Source organism: Heterocephalus glaber, unplaced genomic scaffold (assembly GCF_053883595.1).
Source record: "Heterocephalus glaber isolate CG9 unplaced genomic scaffold, H.glaber_assembly_v1.0 deba00001744, whole genome shotgun sequence".
NCBI lineage: Eukaryota > Metazoa > Chordata > Mammalia > Rodentia > Bathyergidae > Heterocephalus > Heterocephalus glaber.
This window is the reverse complement of record NW_028258450.1, coordinates 1,039,926-1,055,472: the sequence shown is the minus strand read 5'-3', so window position 1 is coordinate 1,055,472 and position 15,547 is coordinate 1,039,926. Positions and strand designations below refer to the sequence as shown.

The 15,547-nt window shown below is 46.2% G+C and overlaps 2 protein-coding genes across 8 annotated transcripts; one reads left to right on the top strand and one right to left on the bottom strand.

Moving 5' to 3' along the window:
• Positions 1-1,286: 1,286 nt before the first annotated feature.
• Lypd4 (LY6/PLAUR domain containing 4) lies at positions 1,287-7,363 on the bottom strand. 4 transcript variants are annotated; one of them, XM_021250974.2, is made up of 6 exons: positions 6,263-7,363; positions 5,831-5,890; positions 2,977-3,163; positions 2,572-2,715; positions 1,813-2,139; positions 1,287-1,558 (listed from the first exon to the last, which is right to left on the bottom strand). In XM_021250974.2, the coding sequence occupies exons 3-6, from the start codon at positions 3,041-3,043 to the stop codon at positions 1,356-1,358; spliced, it is 741 nt and encodes a 246-aa protein (XP_021106633.1). In that variant the 5' UTR covers positions 3,044-3,163; positions 5,831-5,890; positions 6,263-7,363; the 3' UTR covers positions 1,287-1,355. The 4 variants fall into 4 exon arrangements, with proteins under 4 accessions (XP_021106633.1, XP_004873127.1, XP_087056922.1 ...); XM_004873070.3 differs by lacking the exon at positions 5,831-5,890 and having other exon boundaries at positions 6,263-7,358; XM_087200796.1 differs by lacking the exons at positions 5,831-5,890; positions 6,263-7,363 and adding an exon at positions 5,449-5,824.
• A 160-nt stretch (positions 7,364-7,523) lies between these two features.
• On the top strand, positions 7,524-13,294 carry Dmrtc2 (DMRT like family C2). Of its 4 annotated transcripts, none has more exons than XM_004873072.3 (9): positions 7,524-7,662; positions 8,796-9,023; positions 9,108-9,265; positions 9,848-9,924; positions 10,182-10,365; positions 10,505-10,631; positions 11,485-11,545; positions 11,703-11,877; positions 12,763-13,294. In XM_004873072.3, exons 2-9 carry the CDS (start codon positions 8,800-8,802, stop codon positions 12,873-12,875), a joined length of 1,119 nt encoding a protein of 372 aa, XP_004873129.1. In that variant the 5' UTR covers positions 7,524-7,662; positions 8,796-8,799; the 3' UTR covers positions 12,876-13,294. The 4 variants fall into 4 exon arrangements, with proteins under 4 accessions (XP_004873129.1, XP_004873128.1, XP_004873131.1 ...); XM_004873071.3 differs by having other exon boundaries at positions 7,527-7,728; XM_004873074.3 differs by lacking the exon at positions 12,763-13,294 and adding an exon at positions 12,197-12,741 and having other exon boundaries at positions 7,527-7,728.
• Positions 13,295-15,547: the final 2,253 nt, after the last annotated feature.

Sequence of the window (15,547 nt, the reverse complement as noted above, 5' to 3'; positions counted from 1 at the left end):
TTCTGACCCCTCATGCTAGTCTTTGAAACCACATCCATCACCCAACCTGAAGCACCCCCTGCCCAGAGCATCCTGCTCCCTGAGTCCCCAGAAAGCTGAAAAGGTGTTGTATCAATACAGTGAAACACTAGTCAGCATTAAAAGGAAAAAAATATTGATACAGGCTGCAATATGGATTAACCCTGAAAACATGATAGTAAGTGAAAGAAATCAGTTACAAAAAAACCACATATGGGGCCAGGGATTTAGCTCAGTGGTGCCACTGCCTGCCTCGCAAGCACAAGGTCCCGAGTTCGATCCCTGGTAACCCCCCAAAAAACCCCACATATGGTATAATTTAATTATATATGACTCAACATATCCAAAATTTCCAAATATGTAGGGACAGAAAATAGACTAGTGGTTGCCTATAGCTGTGGGGATTTGGAGGAAATAAGGGTGACTAGGGATATAGAGTTTTTTCGGAGGTTGAAAAAATGTTTCAAAATTGATTTCAATAGTAGTTGTACAATTTTGTAGATGTACTAAAAATCATTGAGTCAGACACTTAAAATAGGTGACTTTTATGGTATGTGAGTTATATCCCAATAAAGCTGTATAAATTAATAAATATAAGAAAATGCTCAAAATATAATTGTCTTAAAATTTTTCCTCTCTATGCCTTGAGCATCATATTAAGTGTTATTATACGTTTTTATCAGTGACACACTATGATTACAGAAACTCATGGAAGGGCCAGGGATTTAGCTCAGTGGTTTTGCCACCTGCTGCGTAAGTGCAAGGACCCAAGTTCAATCCCCGGTACCAAAAAACAAACAAACAGAAACTCATGGATAATGACAGTGTATTTGGAGAGCTGCCTTTAGCCATTTTCTCCTTTAGCTTGAATCCAGGGCCTTCTCACTGAGCCACATTGTCAACCCATTTTTGTTGGTTTTTTGGTGTTTTTAAATTTTGAAATAGGGTCTCACTAAGTCTAAATTGCCCAGGCTGGGTTCAAGCTTTCAATTCTCCTGCTTCAGCCTCCCAGATTGCTGGTTTTACAGGCACGTATCACCACACCTGACCCTTTGGCCATTCTTTAAGGACAGCAGGAGATTGTCTTAATCTCACTTCATCAGAGGATATCCTTATGTTCCCTTCATTCCTGAAAGATAGTTCTTGGCTGTTGGATATAACACTACCATTTTGTCAGATCCTTCTGCCCCTGAGTCACTCCCTGGACATGCTTGCCCTTCCTTATTCTTTCCACACCTCCACACTCTCAAAGACCACAGGACAAAGTATAAATGTAACTCTACAACTTTATTTGGTTATGTGACAAAGTCTGAGTGTTTGTCTAGTCCAGGTGGATATCAGTCCCTGAAGACAACCTGGAGACCTAAGAGGATGCCCCAAGAAGAACCTCGACTGGAGGGCCCTGCACCAACAATCTGGGACTTCTCTAGGACGTTTAGGACCTCAGTTACTCGGATGCTTCCAATATGCTGAAAATTTGCTAAAAGCTTTACAGAGTCAGGAGCACAGCCCAGGAGGAGGAAAGTGGTATTGAGTAACCCTATAAGGAAGAAAGGGAAGGATCAGAGACACTTGAAAGATTCAAGAGTCCTTCCCTCTTCCCAGAGGCCTCTAATAAACCAGAACACCTGCCCTCGGGCACCAGCAGCCTTAGCCTTTCCTTGGCATTCATGTGTCTGGTCCCCTGCACCCCTGTTCCCATCTCCAAAACCCACCAGCTTCTTTTAGATATATGAAGGCACTAGGTAGCACCTAGCATAGAGTAGGCATCAGATAAAGTTTCTCTCCTCTCACCTGCCCGAAATTTTAAGGTGGAACCATAACATGCAAGGGCACTGTTAGGGCAAGTCTCTCTGGTGACAAAATTTGGAAGACATTCCTTGCTGTGCTCGCCCACACAGGATGGGCAATTATGGAAAGAAGATGGTACAGACTTAGGAGCGTTGGCCTTGAGGTTCACAAACGGCTGCAGGGTGGTGAGGTTGTTGCAGAGATAGGTTCGACAGACGCGGCTGTAGGAGGCAATGGACACTCCAGGTGGAGGAACAAGGTAGGAGACTTGTGGAGAGTAAGATAAGGCTGAGCTGCAGCCTTTGAAACCCACAACTCCCTCATTGGTCCCTGAGGAGCAGAGGATTTGTGATCAGTGACATGGGGCTCACCAGAGTCAATCCCTTCCACTCTGTGCTTCCTATACCCTCCCTGATCCTGCCAGCTTTGCTTACCCTCCGTGTCTGCTTACTCAGCTGCTGGGGTCTCCATCTGTGTCTCCTCATCCCTTGCTCTGCAGGAGCCGCTATACTACTCTCTCCTTTGTGCCCCACCCTTTTCCCTCCTCATTAGCCCTTCCTCCAGTGATCTGCCCACTTCCATTCTGCCCTCTTACCCAGCCCACAGTATAAACTGAGGCCTACCCTGCTCTTCCAGGGTCCCAACATTTTCCAAACATAGAGTGAAGTAAACATATGGAACTCTAGCCCTGGGTACTGAAAGTGCAGCTGGGGTCAGATGAGTGAGCAAAACAAAGTACATCAAACCCTATCCCCACTTTACCTGTCTCAATCAGCACTAGTGTCTCCTCACAGCCCTCTCTCAGCTCACACACCATGCTCCTCATCAGAAGCCAGCGCCAGTAATGGAAGTTAACTCCTCTGAAGAGTGAGGCTGTTGCTTCATAGCACAAAAGAGCTCCAGCCTCTACAAAAGAGAATGCCGCTGGGGATTTAGCTCAGTGGTTTCGCCGCCTGCTGTGCAAGCACAAGGACCCAAGTTCGATCCCCGGTACCAAAAAATAAAAAAATAATAATAATAAAGAGAATGCTTTCCTGCTCATTTAACCCCCACACACATCACCTTCTTAGCCCTGAACTGTAAACCAGGAGCTCAGCTCCCCTGAAGAACCCAGATACCCAGCCCTCCTTCCCCCAGTGACAAAGGATCCAGCCCCACAGAACATACGAGGCAAAAAGGTGATGGCCCATAGGAGGCAGAGCAGCTGCATAGGTCGCAAATGCTGAGGTCTCATGGTTCTGTGTCTGGGTCCTGGATGCAAGAAGTCAGTCTGGAACTAGTTTTAATCTGGGTCCCAAGTTTGGTTCTTGTCAGTCCCTGAGTTTTCTGTCCACCTGACTCTTGGTCACTGTTTCTGAAGCAGAAAGTTTATTGTGTCAGTGGCTGTGGGACAGACTCCCTTGACACCTTCAGGACACAAACTTCTCATCTCTCTCCAATCTAAGCCGCATCCAGCACATCGGCTTCTCAAAGCATGGCTCTCATTCTCCCACCTAGGTCCACTCACTGGCCACAACGTTCATCCAAAGGGCCAGGATTATACAGCTGTTCTCTAGCCAGATGTAATAAGATCACAATAGCAAATGAATCCTTAAAATATCTGTGTGTGAAAGTTAATTAGTATATTACTAAGTACCTTTTGCTTGAATAAAACAATTTAACAATATTTAGAACTGAATAATATCGCTTCTCGGCCTTTTGGGTAAGATCAAGTGTAGAACTGAATAATAAATCCCCCCCACACACACACACACATGTGCTTATAAAATCTGTTGAAAACAGATCTCTGGTTAATCTTATCATCCTGCTCATATGTTAAAGTTATATGAGATATCCTTGTGCGGAAGCTGAAGAAGTGGTTAAGGGACTCTGCATTCTTTTTGCAACTTTCCATGAGCCAATAATCACTTCAAAATCAAAAGTTTTTTTAAACTACACATCAAAATATGGGACACAACTAAAGTAGTATTTAGAAGTAAACATACTTTTTTTTTTTTTTTGCAGTACTGGGAATGAAACCCAGGGGTGCTTTACCACTGCCCGGGTGGGACCTGAACTTGTGGCCCTGCTGCCCCAGCTTCTCTCTGTGCTGAGATTATAGGGAGGCATCACCACACATGGTATACGTGAATTTATACTTTTAAAACATTTATCAGGAAGCAAGAAGCATTGAAAAGTAAGTATGTTTAGGAATTGGCTCAAGAAATTATATAGTAAACAACAAAGCAAACACCCCAAAAAGAATGGAAATAAAAAGAACAGCAATGAAATAGTAAACAACATTATTTAAAAAACAAAAACAAAAGGGCCGGGGATTTAGCTCAGTGGTTCCACCGCCTGCCTCGCAAGCACAAGGTCCCAAGTTCGATCCCGGTACCAAAAAAAAAAACAAAAAAACTTTGGGCTGGAGAGATAGCTCAATGGCAGAGTCCTCACTTAGCATACACAAGGCTCTGGGTTTGATCCCAAACACTAAAAAAAAATCTGACATTCGTTCTACACTTGGTCTTAACCAAAAGGCTGAGACGTGATAACATTCATTCTTTGAAAAGATTAATAAGATACTTCTTTGGTAATTCAGCTCAAGAAAGAAGATGCAAGGGCCAGGGATTTAGCTCAGTGGTTCCGCCACCTGCCTGGCAAGTGCAAGAACCCGAGTTCGATCCCCAGTACCAAAAAAAAAGAAAAAGAAAAAGAAAGAAGATGCAAATAAAATACAGAATGAAAACTGGGAAGTAACAGGTGGCAGATGTGTTATAAATAAAAGTGGCCGTGGCAAGTGCAAGGTCCTGAACTCAATTCCTGGTACAAAAAGGGGGTTGGGGGTGGGGATTTAGCTCAGTGGTACCGAGCCTGCCTCGCAAGAGCAAGGTCTTGAGTTCAATCCCCAGTACCAGGGAGGAAAAAAATTCTGCCTATAAATTTGAAAACCTAGACAAAGTGGTTAAACTCAATATAAAATGCCAAAGTTGACATAAGAATATATGTAACATCTTAAACCAACAACAATGGCCAAGGATCTCCTGCAAGTCAACAGGAAAAATGGGCCAAGCATGTGAAGAGAGGCACTCAAACCCAATAATAATCAAGGAAATGCACCAATCCTGAGATGTGTCCTTGTTATACATTTCTCAGTCTGCCACTGCCAATAACAAGAAAACTGGAAAAGGACAAGTGTTGGGAGGAATGTGGGTACAAAGAGACCCTTCCTTACCACTACTCATGAGGTAACTGGGGTGATGGTGGATAGGAATCTTTTCTAGACCCTGATTGAACAGAGGAGTTGAGAGGTCTGATCTCAGGCCCAACATTGCATTGTAGGGAGAAGCCTGACAATATTTAGTCAAATTAGGTTTATAAACACTCATTTGTGATATATCCTCGGTATACATAATGAAAATATCCACATCAGGTGTCTGAGGCTGCAGTATTAATGTGATGGCGAGTTGAGGCAACAGACCATTCCTTCCTGAAACTGAGTGAATGCATAACATCCAAGGGATGCCTGCCACACCATATCACAAAGCAGGTAAAAGCAACCAATTAGATGTGCACATGTGTACCTGGACGGACCGTAAAAGTACAGTGCTGATTAAATAGTAAATAACATCATATCACATCTACAAACTAAAAACTCACATATAGCTGGGAGTAGTGACACATACATGTAATCCCAGCTGCAAGGGAGACTGAAGCAGGAGAATCAAAAGTTCAAGGCCAGACTGGGCAACTTAGCAAGACTCTGTCTCAGAAGAGAAAAGGCTAAGGATGTAGCTTAGGATGTAGCTTGCCTAGTATGCATGAGGCCCTGGGTTCAATCCCACAAAAATACTAATTTTTTAAATCTCGGAAGAATACACACAAACCAAAAGACATACAGAATAACTGACTATGGAAAAGTTAAAGAATGAAGTCGAGGAGTAAGGATTAATGGAAATAACCAAAACAATGTAGGAAGGGATACAAAGTTTATAGGCCTTGCACTCAGAGAGTAAATCTGCAATCTTTATCCTCCACTTACTAGCTGTGCAATCTTGTGCAATTTGTTGAACTCTGAGCCTGCTTTCTCATTAATGTATTTCTAATAGAAAGGGGCTCAAGAGATGGAAGGACGGAGGGAAGGAGGGAAAGGGGATGAAAAAAGGAATTAAGCTGTGTTATATATATGTACCAACTCCAAATAAGGAATGTAAACATTATTACTGCAATCATGTACTAATAAAAAAAAAAAAGCCTGGAGCAGTGAAAAAATAAAATGTATTAGTACAGCTCATCACTGTAAAGGGAAATGAGATTATTAATATAAAGTGGCAACAAATGCTAAACTCTGTGTTATTTCCTCTCTCCCTCCTCCCTCCCCACTTAAAAGATCAGATTCAGTCTTTTAAACTGGCATTTAAATCCCCACCCATCCACCTCACCACACCCAGATTTCAGATTGGCTCCAAACAACCTTTCCAACGTTAATCTAGAACAGCTCTCCTGCACAGCAGTCCAGCTGGAAGTCACTTCTGTCACCTTTTTCAGGCTGGAATGCCACAGACACACAGGTCTGTAACCCCGAAATCTGTGCCAATCAAAGGAGTCAAAGCCCACAGAAAAGATGGGACATGGGAAAGGGAAATTAAGGCTGACAAAGGATGGCAGAGGGGTTGGGGAAATCAGAGGAGACTGCACACACCAGCCTGGGGTGCAAAACGAGAGGACTCAACAACGTGAGCACAAACAGAGACCCAAGCAGAAAAGACTTGAAATCCTAAGGAACAATGATGAGGTGGTCAGAGGGGACGCCACCACTACAACAGACAAAGCTACAGAGGGGGAGGAAGGGTAACCTGATGGGATGGCACTTTGCACGGAGACAGAACCAGCGGAGAGCCCTGCAAAGGGGCAAGAAAATGAGGCGCGGGGCACAAAGACAGGAGAGGGGGAGTCAGAGAGTGAACAAGAGAGGAGGAGCCAGGTCGCGCCTCTTCCGCATCCCGATATCCCCGGATGCACAGAGAAAATGGGACCACGCGGCGAGGATGGGAAGGGAAGACAAGAGGGGGTCTTCAGGGAGATGTAGAGAAGGCGCCCGTTACAGAGGGGCGGCCTGAGAAAAATGAAATCCCTGAAGGAGAGGTACACAGAAGGTGTAGAGGGCCGCAAAGGCAGAAAAACTACAGATGACTCTGGAGCCAGACTATCAAGGGAATGGGGTCCGAAAGAGGGCAAGGCAGACAGGCAGGACACAAGAAAACGGGTGCAACTTGGGAAAATGAGTGCTGAGAAGAAACACGGAAATTAAAGGGAGGGGAACGCAAAAGAGAAGGGCAGCCCGGGAATGAAGGAAGGAGGAGAGCAGAGAGCAGCGAGGACACAACAGCCTTCGAAGTGAAGCTGAGAGCACAGGCGAGAGACGGGGATGACGGCGCATGCGCAGATGCTCTGCAACGCTCTCGCTCTCGAGGTGAGGCGGAGCCTGCCGTTCGGGGGGTGGGGGGTCGGGCGGGGCCCGCCTGGGTCCTGGAGACAGTACTCCTCGACGCCCCAATGGCCATTTCTCCTGAAAAAGAATAGTCTGGAAATGCCAGCCATGATGGGGGAGGGTAAGAGACGCGAGACTCAACTCGACGCGCTATTGGCTGGCCTGATACTCTGCCTCCTGTAGAAGTGCACAAGGAGGAAGGGGCGGGCCGTCAGCATACCGTCTCAAACCGCATTGGTTGCCCCTCAGCCAGTGCTTGAAGCTCATTGGTCCTTGGAGGATGGCGCGGGAAAACTAGCGCGAGAGTGACCGTTCCTCTCACCACTTTGTCTCTCCTTTCCTTCGCCTCCTCTCCGCTGAGTCTGACTCCGCTCGAGGCTGTGGTAACCACGGGGTGGCGGCATGAACTCGAGCCCTCCTCACTCACTCTCTACTGCTCCTTCTCTCTTGTACGGGATCCCCCATCACCCCCCAAGCGTCCTCTTCGCCTCCTCGCGCCCCTCTCTGTTCCCCCACCCTCGGGACCCGGGGCGCAGCGCATTCCTCATGCCCCGCCCCCTCCCTGACACCCTGGAGCGCAGGCGGGTGTTTGGGGGGGCAGCTCCTGGCGGGGTCCTCGGCAGTAATGGCTACATAGGGGGTGTGTGGGATTAATTGTTGGAAACGGGTACAGGTTCATAGGCGCTGGGTACAACCGCATGCAAGGGAAAATTGGCGTCCTGAGGCGAGGCCTTGGCCTTGATCGGGGCCTGGCACACGGCAGGGACTCAGTAAACGTTTGTAGAATGAATGAAGGAGTGAATGAAAATAACTGCTGAAAGTGGGGAGGGAATCCCTGGGAATAAGGTAATTACTGAGGGTGTAAGAACAGAATCAAACTGGCCCGGGGACTTAGCTCAGTGGCGCTGCACCTGCTTCGCAAGGGCAAGGTCCTGAGGTCCTGAGTTCGATCCCCAGTACCGCAAAAAGCAAAACAAAACCAACAAAAAACAGAGTCAAACTGAAGGAGAGCGAGGAACAGACTGAATTGGACTAAGAATTTCATAAAAGGGGCTGGGGATGTAGCTCAATGACAGAGTGCTGGTGGGATATTTTACTGGAATGGGATAAATACGAAAGGATAGGATGACAGTTGTTGAAGAGAATGCCTGGGAAAACTGAGATGGAACAGAGTGTTTGTGGGAAAAGGATATGGGCATCAAGAGAAGCCTGGGAGGGCATGTGTATGCCCCAAACTGGGATTCATCATGGGAAAGTGTGCCGGTGAGCAAAGGAGGATGCGGTTTGTATTGAAATAACACCTAAGAAAGGAAAGAACAGAGAGATTTCTTAGGAAGGAGGATCAGTGAGAGATTCTTAGGAAGGAGGTTGTGGGGTGAAGAGAGGAGAAACCAGGGTGAGAGCACGGTCCAGAAAGGGCAGGACGGAGAAACACAGACGTGGCCTCCCCCGAGCAGGAGAACTGGTTACGAGAAGGTCCCACGTAGCCATCCTAACCTCCCACCTCTGCCCCTAGATCCATGGAACCCAGTGAAACACCTGCTGCCAACCACTCCCCCACTGACTCTGGCTCAGGAATTGAGACCAGAGTCACCCAGGGCACAGAGCTTATCCCCAGAAGATCTGTCAGTCGTTTTCCAACTTGTGCCCGGTGCCGCAATCATGGCATCACAGCCCATCTCAAGGGCCATAAGCGCCTCTGCCTCTTTCAGGCTTGCGAGTGTCACAAATGTGTCCTCATCCTGTGAGTATGAGGTCTAGGGAGGGGAGGGGGATGGCCTTCTAAAAGGCAGCTGGCTTTTGACTTGCAACTCACTTGCTCTTTTAGGGAACGCCGGCGAGTCATGGCTGCTCAGGTGGCTTTGCGCAGGCAGCAGGAGGCCCAGCTAAAGAGGCAGCTAGCTCAGGGACTCGTGAGGAGAGGGGCAACCCCTCTCAAAGTGCCTATCCATATTAAGAAAGAACCTACTCAATCAGGGGTGCCCTGTAAGTATCTCTGGCTGCGGATGGGGCAGGGATTTGGATGTAGAAAGCATAAATAGGGAAAAGAGTCCCAGTCCTGCCACCAAATGGGGATGCTACCTTGGGCAAGTGTTTCTACCTCTGGGCTTCAGCCTCCCAACTATGAAAAAAGATCAAGTGTTAGGAGGGTGCAGTGGAATCTTCAGGTAGAAAATGGTCAAAGAGGGGCCAGGGATTTAGCTCAGTGGTTCCACTGCCTGCCTCGCAAGCACAAGGACCCAAATTCAATCCCTGGTACCCCCCCAAAAAAAATGGTCAAAGAGAGCTGGGGGTGGTAGCACATGCCTATTACCCCAGCACTTGGGAGGCTGAGGCAGGAGGATCATGATGAGTTCAAGCCCAGCCTAGGCTACATAGTGAGTTCAAGGCCAGTCTGAACTACATAGTGAGACCCTGTCTCAAAAAGGAGAAAGAGAGAGAGAGAGAGAGAGAGAGAGAGAGAGAGAGAGAGAGAGAGAGAGAGAGGAGAGATAAAAACTCAGATGGGTTTGAGGAGGAAATGGGTCCAGAAGCAAGCTCACTAGAGCTCTCCCTGGTCCCTCACAGCTGGAAAGGAGAATATAGCACCTTTGCCTCAGAATCTCCATGGGGCAATCCCACTGGCACTGACACCTCCTAGGAAGGTAAGGAGATCGTATGCCCTGAGGGAGTGGCTTCCACCCTATCTCCTGCCCAGACCCTTCCTCAGTGCTCTCAACATCTGGATTCTAGCCCCAACCCCCATTCACCATGTAATCTTGGGCAAATCACTTCCGTAGGCAAAATGAGAAGGTAGGATTTTAGGGCCCACACATACTTTTGGGGTCCTGTCCCATCCTAGAACACATCTCTTTCTTCTCCAGCTTTGTACCTAAATAACTTACACCCTCTACCTTTACAGGAGAACTCCTGTGGGCCTCTGCTGCTCAGTCATCCCCCAGACATCTTGCCTTTGCCTTGGACTCCAATGCCTCCCAGCCCTTGGGGCCATGGACACTGGCTGCCTCCAGGCCTCTCCATGCCACCTCCAGTGGTGTGTCACTTGCTGTGCCAAGAACCTGCTGTCCCTCTGCATCCCTTCGCTGGTAGGAAGAGAATTCAGCATTCATTCAGTGCCAGTTTGGCAATGTATCAGAAAGGAAAGAGGAAAAGGACACAGGTGAGGAGAGTGCAGAGCTGTGACCTCTGATCTCTCTACACTCTGCATTCTCTTATTTTCCTTAGGCTTTGACCCTGGTACCTCCTTCCGGCTGCCCGCTCATGGGTCCCTCCAAGCCTTCCCAGGATCTCGCTCAGTACTGACAGCTCCTCCTTCTGGAGAGCCTCAAGGGCCCCCTACCCTGCCACACACGTGAGTAGAGACAGAAAGATGTGTATGTTTATTCCAAGCCTAACTTATGAATATCACAGTAGATGATAAAGAAGAAAAGTTCCCAGACTACTAATAGGCAAGGCAGAGTACTCATAGAGCTACTCTTTATGAATCTTCAGATGAGTTTGTATACATGTCTGAGCCCATTTTTCTAACAGTAAATGTGAGATGCTATTACTTTAAGGTTTTTGTAAAAATTAACAATATATGGAATACACCTAACACAGGTCCTACCTTCAACAAATAATGGCTATTAGATCTTCTTAAAGAAATGAGATGGGATAGGATCGCCTACTGAAATGGAGGATCATGATGGTGAGATCCTCAGAGGCTCAGGAGAGAAAGCTTCTTGAAGGTTGGCCATGCTGGCCTTCAAATTCCATAGGAACTTCGGAACTGGGGAAGTGAAACCAGATCTGGTGGAGCAGGGTCAGTAATCCCAGTCCCTCTAGGTAAATTGTCCATTTTTTAAAAAACTGACACCAAAAGCTGGGTGTAATCCCAGCACTTGGGAGGCTGAAGCAAGAGGATTGCCATGAGTTTGAGGCCAGCCTGGGCTACATAGTGAGTTGAAGGCCAACCTGTACCACAAAGCAAGACCCTGTCTCAAAAGAACAAAAAATGTTTAAAAACTGACACTAGTGATATCCTGTAATCCTTATAGTAGTCTGGGAATTAAAAATGGTCAGGGATTTTCATTTTACAGAAAACAAAGACAAGGCATAACACTTACCCAAGCCCACAAAGCTCAGTGGGCCAGTAGGCTCTCAGAACTCTAATCCTCATGTCTGTTTATGTGTTTAATCCTCCTGGCATCTCTCCTTGCTTCTAGATGCTCAACTGTGATACTCCAGTCTTGTGGTGCCCCGGACTCTCTTCTGCTACAGCCACAGGTCCTGGGAAAGACGTGGCATCCAGGATCCGGGGAGGAGGTTGAGAGCCTGAGGAAGGGAAAAGCAAGGAAATGTGAAGGAACTAGAGATGGAAGGAAATACTTGCAGGGTGGGGGAAAATGGTGGTTCTCAGCCTGCTTTTCTCTTTCCGTCGCAGGCCCCTGGAGCCTCTCGTCTGGCCTGGACATCTCCCCCCTCAGAGTGGCAGCTGCAGCAGGAGGCAGCTGAGGCTCTTGTAGGTCTGAAAGACTCATCCCAGGCTCCCCGACTGACCCCATCTGTATCCCCTAACCCCACCTGGATCTCCCTACTCCACCCCTGTGGCCCACCAGGTAACTTGCTTCCTAAAAGGAGAGAATGCAATAAGGGTGTTTGGGAAATGTTTACTAGAGTAAGCAAGGACTAACCAAGGAGATGGGAAGTCAACAAACTGAATGTCCTCAGGTCCAAGTCCCCAAGCTCAGCCTGGCCTCTGGGATTGCAGCTGAGGGTTGTTTAGTGAATCACTTTTACCAGTTTTGTACTCAATGTCCAGTGTCTTGATGTCAAGGAAAATGAAGCCTTTAGAGAGGCAGGGACTCGTCCAAGGACATATATCAAGATAATGTGGAGCCTGGTCTCGTGACTCCAGCCCAAGTTCTCTCTCTCCAGACACTAGCCACCTGCTCAAGTCTGGAGAGGGAATGAAGAAGTAACCAGGGTCTGGCCTGGGAGGAGGTAACTGCCTTCCAGGAGCTTCCGTTCTAGCTGGGGAACCAAGGTGCCTTCACAAGTATCAGTGGCAAGACCTGAGGAACTCTGAAGAGTGAGAAACACTCAGGAGGACAGAGAAGAAGGCTGAGAGTCCTCCTGTCCAATGGTGGATTGGCCTAGAGGAACTTCTGAAATAGGGAGGGATGAGGCTAGAGAGGCTTCTGACTATGGAGATCTGTCATGCTGGGCTTAGGAGTTTAGACCACCAACTGTGCACAAAAGGGAACTGTTTCTGAAATAGACAAGGATATATTCAGAGACCCTGAACTTTAGAAAGTCAAGTATGTTGGGTTTGATGAAAGGGCAGGAGAAAGGAAGACTGGAAATGAGAAAATCAGTAAGGAGGGGGGTCTGCAATAAGCCAGGTGAACAAGCATGAGGCCTGGATCAGATGGGGTAAACAGGGAGTTTCTAGGAGGGAAAATGGATGTGACCTGGTCCTGCCACTTCCTGCTTGCCTATAGCTCCCACTGGAGGAAGAGGATTCCAGCCTGTTGGACCCTCTCTTCGATCCAGCCCAGCTCCCTCTGTCTCTCTGCATATTGGGCATCTGGGGTCCATCTCCCTCCTGAGCTAAAATCCAGAAGTGGAGGCTGCCTCAATGGGGTAGGGAGGTGAAAACCTATGGGCACTACATATTTGCTGTTTTGCTTAGGGGTTTTGCATGGAATTTAAAGTAATGCAAGCTTTAAGGTTCTTTTAAGCTTTCAGGTACTTCATTAGCTTTTAGTTCCTTTTGTAGTATGGGCATTTCCTTGACGAAAGGTGGATATTCTGATTCCTCTCCTTGGGCCCTGGGACCTATTTAAATCCCCAAGAAACACAAAGTTGTACAATTCAAACTGACAAGGATCTAAATACATTTTTGCATGAATTCATGTGTTATATATACCTGTGCACTCATGTGTGTCTCTGTGCATGTGAAAATAGATTATTTTCATTTTGTGTTAGCTTTGTGTGAGCAAGCAAGAAATAAACTTCTGTTGTTGTAAGTCATTGAGAGTTGGGGATTATGTTATCTCAGCCTAACCCAGCCTATCCTGACTGAAAAAAAAGACTTGTTCAATTCACTTCTTAAATTGAAAACCAGCTATTCAATCACTACCACAAATAAACACAAACTTGGATTTCTTATCATGGCCAGGTAAGAGTGATATAAGAATGGGTCAGGGATTTAGCTCAGTGGCGCCACTCCTGCCTCACAAGCACAAGGTCCTGAGTTCGATCCCTGGTACCAAAAAAAAAAAAAGAAGAGTGATAAAGGGAGATGGTGAGGGATTCACTGATGCAATAATTGCCCATTCTGTACCAGACATAGTTTTCTGATATCCAGAGGGCTGCAGATTTTTATTAATTTTTGTAATTACAGTGGTATCTCGATTAATGAACTTAATTTGTTTTATGATTTTGTGGAAGATGGCCATGTTTGTGTTTGTGGGGGGGGAAGATGTCCATGGTTGTGTTTGGAACTCAATGTGCAGTTTGTGAACAGAAGCAAAATGTTGTCAAACACTTTTTTTTTTTTGAGCCAGGGTCCTGCTATTAGTTCAGGCTGACCTCAAACTCAGGGGAATCATCCTACCTCAGCCTCCCAATTGCTGGGATCACAGGTGCCACCACACCTGTCTTGTCAAATCCTTTTGAGAACTGGTTTGGGGAAACAGAAGCATTCATGAATGGAGGTGCCACTGTATTTTCATTAGTACATGTGTGCAGTACCTAATGATTATATTCATTATGAGGAGTTGGTACATCTACATAATATATCTTAATTCTTTTTATTCTCCTCTTCCCATTAGAGGGTTGCAAACTGAAATACCTACAGGACCAAATACATTACATAAATGAGCAAAGGCGGCCAGGTGGGGGCTGGCAAACAGAATGCATCCTTACCTAAGAGGCAGCCTCTTTTTGGCCCTAGTGGATTGTTGCCAGGCAAAAACATGGGAAACCAGATTTCTATCTTCAACATCTTAACTTTTTTTTTCAATAGTAGATATTGAACCCTGGGCTTTGCACATGTTAGCCAAGCACTCTACCACTGAGTTACATCTCTAGCCCAGCATCTTAATTTTCCAATAAACATTGGCACAGTTTTTTTCTTTAATTCTTTTTTTTTTCTTTAATTCTTAATGTGGATGAAATATATCTTCATGGGCCCGGGATTTAGCTCAGTGGTTTCGCTGCCTGCTGCACAAGCACAAGGACCTGAGTTCAATCCCCGGTACCAAAAAAAAAAAAAAAAAAAAACCAAAAAAACTGGGCTGAGGATTTAGCTCAGTGGTTTCGCTGCCTGCTGCGCAAGCACAAGGACCCGAGTTCAATCCCCGGTACCAAAAAAAAAAAAAAAATCTATCTATCTATCTATCTTCAGGCTAGCTTTGGCAATGGAATGCCATGTTGATGCTAATCTAAAATATCATTTTCCAGGTAGGAAAACTGAGCCAGTCAGGACAGGAAGAACCAAGTTAGTTTTTATCAAAAAATTTTTCTGGGCCCAGGGATTTAGCTCAGTGGCACTGTGTCTGCCTTGCAAGCATGAGGTCCTGAGTTCAATCTCCGGTGGTACCACACACACACACATACACACACACAAAAATTCTGAACTAGGGAGGTTCATGTATCTAAGTGTGGAAGAATCCATGGAAGGTCAAAGATAATCTTTACCATTTATTGAGTACCCATTATATTTGATTCACATATATCTTCATAGCAACCCTGTAAGCCATGCATTATTTCCATTTTATTACTAAATGGAAAAGTTTAAAGAGGTAAAATGTCCTGCCCAAAATTTTAGGGAAAACTGCTAGGGAAAAATCAGGAGGAGGATTCCTTCTTGCCAGGCCCTAAATCTATTAATAGATAATTTTTATGAAGCATGGAGCAAAATATTTGAGACTCCAGGGACAGACATGAGTCCAAAGGATTTTTTTAAAAAAGTATTGCTGATAGGCCAGGGATTTAGCTCAGTGGTTTTGTCACCTGCTGTGCAAGCACAAGGACCCGAATTCAATTCCCGGTACCAACAAAAAAGGATTGCTGAGGATGTAGCTCAGCGGTAGAGTGCTTGCCTTCATGCATAAGGCCCTGGGTTCAATCCCCAGTACTACACACAAAATAAGTCTTCCTGCTCAAGCTATCATTAAGTAAGAATAAGATCTTACCTGCATTTGTTTCTTAATTCTCTGCTGTCAAGTCTTTCTCCTTGAACTGTTCCAAACATATAAAGACCTGTTGAGCTATCCCAAA